We start from the raw sequence: 7,011 nt of genomic DNA, 5'->3' as shown, positions 1-7,011 counted from the left end.
TGTATATTTGATGTACAAAAACATGATGTATAATTTGTGCTCTCTCCAACTCCCTCTAGTGGAAAGAGGAAGTGACACAAAATGTGAAATATGTCATTCCAGCACTGTATCAAGGATATGCGGAGTCACTCCTGCATGCGATATCTATTTTTGACAGAAATGAACTGACGCGTCAGAAGGCGTCCTGCCAGCTCCCCCGAGTTGCGTGAAGGTGCGAGGGCCCGTTCATCACTGCTTGCAGCTTTAATTAGGTCTGTCCCATCCCAAGACCTTGAAGATGAAAAGTTATCAAAAGCTTGAGTTTTCCTCAATGCGTGTGACCGTGGGATGGCAAAGGGTTTCATTCAATCAATGCACAAATAATCTGCGATGCAACTATGTCTCTGTTAAACGTTGTTGCCCGGTGGCCTGGAGGAACGCACGACTCATTCATTCTGCAGAACAGCTCTGTGGGTGTGCACCTCCAAGCAGGAGCTGTTGAGGATGGCTGGCTTATTGGTGAGTGTTACAACATTTCGAAATTATTTTCTGGGCTTCGCATGGTTTATTAAAACATCTCTATAGGTGATCGGGGATATCCACTAAAGCCATGGCTGATGACCCCCGTGGCCAACCCGAGGACCCCACAGGAGCAGCACTACAACCGGGCCCATGCGCGTTCAAGAACAGTTGTTGAACGCGCAATAGGCCTGCTAAAAGGCAGGTGGCTGTGCCTGTCCAGCGCAGGGGGGACACTTCAGTATAAGCCTGAAAAAGTCTGCCACATCATCTTGGCTTGCTGTGTGCTTCATAACTTAGCCATCAGACAAGGCGTCCCTCTGCAGGAACCCCCCAGAGCAGACGAGCCCATGCCCAACGCAGAGCCTTTCCCACCCCCTAATGCCGCTGCCATTCAAACAAGAGAGAGGATCATACAGAGATTTTGGGTAAGTCTGCCTGTTAGCTGATCTTTGAAAAGTGTGAAATTCAAGATTGAAAGCGTGCGTGGGAAAATAATCTCAACATCATTCAACATTTTAAAGTTTATTTATTTAACATTTGCAATGCGCATGCAGCAATCTGTTTCAGTGACTCGTTAATTTGCAGTAAAGTATTTGCGATGTTTGTCAGCTGATCCTTTATTTCATTTATGGAATTGGTGGTGTCTTGTTGATTTTGTAGCACTGCTTCCGTCAGCACCCTCGCCCCCCCAGGACACACCGAATGGGTTTTGGATGGCCCCGGCTGCTCCTGTTCCTCCAACTCCCCCAGCTCCTCCACCGCCTCCGGCTCCTGAGGGCAGGCGGGACTGGCTTGAGTTTCTGAGTTATTGAAGAAACATCACATTATTGTCACGTTTATTTTAATTCAAATTCACAAATTAAGCTGTCTAAATAAATGTTTATGAAACACCTCAACCCGGCTTTTTATTTTACCTGCAGTGTGACTGGTTGATGGTACAGCTGGTTGTGTTGGGAGAGTGTCTGTATCTCCATCAGGAATAATGCCACATAGTGCTGTGTCTCCGATGATGCTGGCAATACGGGTGTCCATGGGTGACAGCTGGGTTGTTGTTGCTTGTCCTTCTCCAGTTGCAGATATTGCGTGTCTGTGGGCTGTGACGCATTTTTTGGCTCTGATTTTAATGTCAAACCATTTCTTTTTTACTTCTGAGAGTGATCTTTCCTCTGACCAAAGGAATTCACAGCAGTCGTTACTTTCTCCTATGCAGCATTCTTCCTTTTGTTAGTCACACCTGCATTAAGTGTTCCAAATAGTATTTTTTGGTTTGTTTCAGCTTCTCCCACAAGTACCTCAATCTCGGTGTCGTTGAAGTTTCTCTTCGTCGCCCTCGTTGCCATGATTTTGGTGAGGGGGAAAAAATCCATTCACGCATTATTAAAGGGATTGTTGCTGCCATATATGGTCAGTTGGAGGCGTTTCTGAATGCAAATGACCGTAACCATGCACGAGCATGGTAGTTAAGAACAGGTGGGATTTATCATCACTGATTACTTACTAGTGTGCGTACGACCAGTGTCTGCACGTTTGATAATTACAGATTTTTTTGTACTTACACACATTCTAAGTTTCATTCTTAGGACAGAATTTAGAACCTTTTCTATGCACGGTTGATAAATGAGGCCCCTGGAGTGTTACATGAGCCTACCAAGTTTCATACACGTAGGTTAAACTGGCTTCAGGGGGTGTTTCCTCAAATTTTTGTAGGGGGCGCTACTGAGCCATTTTTTGGAACCCGAGCATGCGACCCTTAAAATATCAAATTTTCACGCAGTTATGAGATGTGTGCAAAGTTTCATGAGTTTTCACGCACTTTTAAGCCCTGAAAAGTCCAATTCATTTGGCGGAATAAAAAAAAAAAATATATAATAATAACAATAAATGGAGCAGTTTCAATAGGGCCTTCGTCGGCCTTCGGTCGGTGCTCGGGCCCTAATAATAATAATAAAAAATCCTTGCATTTCAATAGGGTCCTCGCACCGCTAGGTGCTCGGGCCCTAATACTAAACAACGCGATTTCAATAGGGTCCTCGGACAACTTTGTCGTCGCTCGGGCCCTAATAAAAAATCCTTGCATTTCAATAGGGTCCTCGCACCACGAGGTGCTCGGGCCCTAATTAAAGCTGCAAGCAGCGATGAACGGGCCCTGGCAGTCCATGTGCGTCAGGGCATGCTGCCGTCGGGGGGCGTGCATCTAGAAGTCTTGTCAGCTGTAATAAATAAAAAAATAAACGTTATCTCTTACTTACATTTCCAGTATACAGGTAGGCACCCAACCCACGCATGTATTTTTCCAAAAAGTAGAAGCTGAATACATGCCCAATAGTTCAAGGTCTTCTGACTCTTCAAAAGTTGACATGGTGTCTCTAGCTCAAAGTATGAGGGACAAGAAGAGGTTGAAAGTCGATAAGTTTTGAAGAGGATTTGAAGATTTTCCAATTTACTTCCATTCACACTAATTAGACTGCCACCAGAGCGCCACCTATTGGCCGATTTGCACTGAATTTTGCACAAACCCTCATCAGGCCATGACACACAATTAGCAAAAGTGTTGTGGTAATCGGACTGTATTTGGTCAAGATATGAAAGACTGTCTGTTTTGAAAACAATGTGCAGGAATTTGTTGTTTTATATTTTTTTGTTTGTTTTGTTTTTTGGACAATCAAAATTCTTTTAATAACTTTTTGTCAGGAGGGTTGACAGATGCTACATGCAAAGTTTGGTGCAAATCGGTCAAATTGCCTAGGAGGAGTTCGAAAAAGTATGTTTTTCATTTGATGCGATTTAGCGAATGGAAAGTTACCGCGAAAGTGGGCGTGGCTTACACCACACAATTCAGCTGAATTCAGAGAACACGTAAATAGAAGGTTTAACAATGTGCGACATATTATGTGGGAGTTATTAGCCAAAAACGCTTTTGCATTGAAAATAGCGCCACCTGCTGGTCATTTTTGGTGTGTGAGTTACAGGGGCCAGTCTATACCACCCCTATCAATTTTATTTTCATGAGTGTTATGGTGTTGGCACAGTGCCAAATATTAAATTAGACGGCCACCAGAGCGCCACCTAGTGGCGGATCGGTAAGTCCTTCGTCAGATATCCTCAGGAGGGCATTGACAATAATTATACCAAGTTTCATGTTAATCCGCCCAACTGATGTTGAGATATAAAATACTTCAATTTAAAGAGCGCCACCTTGTGGTCATCACTCGAAATTACTGGCAACAGGAAATGTCATGTTTTAGACTTTAATGTACATCTCCTACAGAATTGATCAGATCCATCTCAAACTTTGTCAAAAAAGTCATAAGACGTTGATGACGCTTTATTGTGGAAACTGTGAGTTGTTGTCGAAGGGCGTGGCCACGGCCTGGCGGCGAACTTTGATGTTTCGCCGTGATGATAAACGTTGCTGGAACTTGACTCCACGTGGGAATATCTTGCCAAAACTTCACACATATGATGACAGTCCAGCCCTGAACACATCTACAGAGGAATTTTGAATCACCGCCATAGCGCCACCTACTGGCAACAGAAAGCTACTTTATACATTATTTGATGTCCCTCTTCTAGCAGGTTAATCAGACCCACCTCAAACTTGCTGGTCTAAGTCCTTAGACCTTGATGATACTTAAAAATGAAGCTTTTGAATTTTCATCAAACGCTGTCACCGTGGCGCCGCCTTGTCCGCCATCAAACACGATGTTGTTTTGAAGGGACAAGGGATGCTTGAAAACTCACCAAACGTGGGTTGCAAGTACTGTTGTCTGATGTAATTTTGTGCTTTGATACACCAAGATGGCTCAACAGCGCCCCCTAGAACATTTCAATTAAGCAGCCCCTGAAGCTGGTTTGATCTGCATGTATGAAACTTGGTAGGCACCTGTAACACTCTATCACGTACAAAAAAGCCTCTTGGAGTCATGCTCCAAACCCAACAGGAAGTCTGCCATTTTGAATTTACATGTGCCACTTTTGTGCATTTTTGCCCATTTCCAGGGGTCCTAAATTAACAAACTAGTCCTACAGATTTTATCTGATCAACTTCAAACCTTGTTCTATCCCACCCCAAGACCTTGAAGATGAAAAGCTATTAGAAGCTTGAGTTTTCGTCAATGCATCTGACCGTGGGATGGCGTCAAAGTTAGGGGTCTCGCCACTTAACAGGAAGTAGTATATAACTCCAGCATACATGGTCCAATCTTGCTCAAACTTCACAGGATTGATGACAGTCCCACCCTGAACACATTTTCATTACCATATTTCCTGATACTCATAGTGCCACCTAGTGGCAACAGGAAGTAGGTCTCATCAAACACTTATCTTTCAATTCATCTGAAAGTTACATGCTGTGGTGTATATTTGATGTGTAAAAACATGATGTATAATTAGTGCGCTCTCCAACTCCCTCTAGTGGAAAGAGGAAGTGATACAAAATGTGAAATATGTCATTCCAGCACTGTATCAAGGATATGCCAAGTCACTACTGCATGCGATGTCTAACTGTGACAGAAATGAACCGAAGCGCCAGAAGGCGTCCTGCCAGCCCCCCTGAGTTGCGTGAAGGTGCGAGGGCCCTTTCATCCCTGCTTGCAGCTTTAATTTTGTTTGTTACTGTATTTGTATTTAGTCAATTTTTTTGTCAATGTAAAGTGCAACACCACCTCCCTTTTTGTTTTGTCTGCTCGTGTAAAACATTTCATAACCACACATATTAAAGTCTGTACCTTTTTCAGTGTTCAACCAGGTCTCAGACATGGCTATTATATTGAATGGTGAATTAAATTGGTCTAGATATTCTTTAATGGAGTTGTAATTTGCATACAGACTTCTGCTGTTAAAGTGAATAAATGTAATTTTATTTTCTGTTTTAATCATGCTATTACATTTCATTTCTGTGTAGTACCGACAATCATTATTAATATTACCAAGGAAGTTATTATCAGGATCAATTTCATTCACCATGCTGTGAGATTGATAATCAGTGTACATGAAAGTTTCCAGTTCCAAACTGTCACAATCAACATGCATGGAAGTTTCCCTTTCTACATCATCCCCAGATGAGGATGAGTGGTCATCAACACCAGGCATGTAAAACAATTTCAGGAAGTTGGTAATAGGAGAAGCAGTCAGAGATGTTGGGCATGGAGCAAGAGCAACACATAGAACCAACAGACAGACCAACAGACAAACAAACAGAACACATACATACATACATACATACATACATACATAAACACACCCACACCCACTCACAACCACATAAAGATGAGTGGCAGGGTAACTATAATTGAGCTAACCACCACAGATTCAGATGGGGTCATCCCTATGTTTCCAGGGTTCTATGTTTCCCGGGTTCTATGTTCCCAACTTAACCCTGCAAAAAAGCTTCTATGTTCCCTGCTTACACAAAAAGGGTTCTATGTTTCCCGCTTGGTTGAGCGGGCAACATAGAACCTGGGAAACATAGAACCTTTTTTGTGTAAGCGGGGAACATAGAACCTTTTTTGCAGGGTTAAGTGGGGACATAGAACCCGGGAAACATAGAACCCTGGAAACATAGATACGCTCCCATTCAGACTGCTTCATAGCCCGTTGGGTAGTAATAAGAGGGCAGTTCTTATACTGATAATAATAAAGAAAAAACAACACATAAAAAAATATATTATAGGTATGCATCTATACCCACGTGCATAAGCATACATGTGTATACATATACATACACACAAACCCATACCTGACTGAATTTGATTAACCAAAATCATGCAGTTTATAATCATAAGTGCAATAACAAAGAATATACAAGAGCACTTCTGTTTTTTTCCCCTCTTTTTTAATTAACTGAAATTATATATAAATTATATCGTTTTCCCTTTTCCATTACATTATTCCATCATAACTCTTGCATTAAGAATCTACACTCATGTCAAATAACTGTAAATCAAACATTCCAGGTCGAGCTTTTCTGCGACAGTCTTGATTTTTCGACATTCTTGACGGAGAGCAACGACGTCTCAATTTGTGGCCAACAATTATGAGGGGCCATACAAGACATATTTCATTCTCACTCTCTCACACACATACATTCTCCTTTCACATACATATATTTTCACTCTCATATTTATACATTTTCACTCACACATTCATATATTTTCACTCACTCATCTGGCAGGACCACGGCAGCAGCACAACCACACACGTCACGCTGTCCAGGCACCGCTGCGATATGAGTTAATCTGAGAGACAGTGGAGCACAAAGGCTCCGGAGAAGAAGCCGAGTTAGTGACATCCAGAATGGCCGAGTTAGCAAGATGCAGTAATAGAATACGAGAGAGAGAGAGAGAAGGAGAGAAGNTGAGTTAATCTGAGAGACAGTGGAGCACAAAGGCTCCGGAGAAGAAGCCGAGTTAGTGACATCCAGAATGGCCGAGTTAGCAAGATGCAGTAATAGAATACGAGAGAGAGAGAGAGAAGGAGAGAAGAAGAGAAGGTGCCCGGTGTATTATAGGG

General features: G+C 42.5%; 2 protein-coding genes and 1 long non-coding RNA gene across 3 annotated transcripts in view; 2 read left to right on the top strand and 1 right to left on the bottom strand.

Moving 5' to 3' along the window:
• tnfrsf21 (tumor necrosis factor receptor superfamily, member 21) overlaps nucleotides 1-7,011 on the bottom strand; it is a 278,261-nt gene that overhangs the window by 17,234 nt on the left and 254,016 nt on the right. The gene's annotated exons all lie outside the window — the stretch shown is intronic.
• Nucleotides 1-7,011, top strand: part of LOC126399100 (uncharacterized) — a 30,229-nt gene that overhangs the window by 14,808 nt on the left and 8,410 nt on the right. The gene's annotated exons all lie outside the window — the stretch shown is intronic.
• On the top strand, nucleotides 255-1,326 carry LOC126399097 (putative nuclease HARBI1). The gene is made up of 2 exons (XM_050058895.1): nucleotides 255-926; nucleotides 1,162-1,326. Exons 1-2 carry the CDS (start codon nucleotides 597-599, stop codon nucleotides 1,303-1,305), a joined length of 474 nt encoding a protein of 157 aa, XP_049914852.1. The 5' UTR covers nucleotides 255-596; the 3' UTR covers nucleotides 1,306-1,326.

Source organism: Epinephelus moara, chromosome 12 (genome assembly GCF_006386435.1).
Source record: "Epinephelus moara isolate mb chromosome 12, YSFRI_EMoa_1.0, whole genome shotgun sequence".
Taxonomy (NCBI): domain Eukaryota; kingdom Metazoa; phylum Chordata; class Actinopteri; order Perciformes; family Serranidae; genus Epinephelus; species Epinephelus moara.
This window is presented reverse-complemented; position numbering and strand designations above follow the sequence as displayed.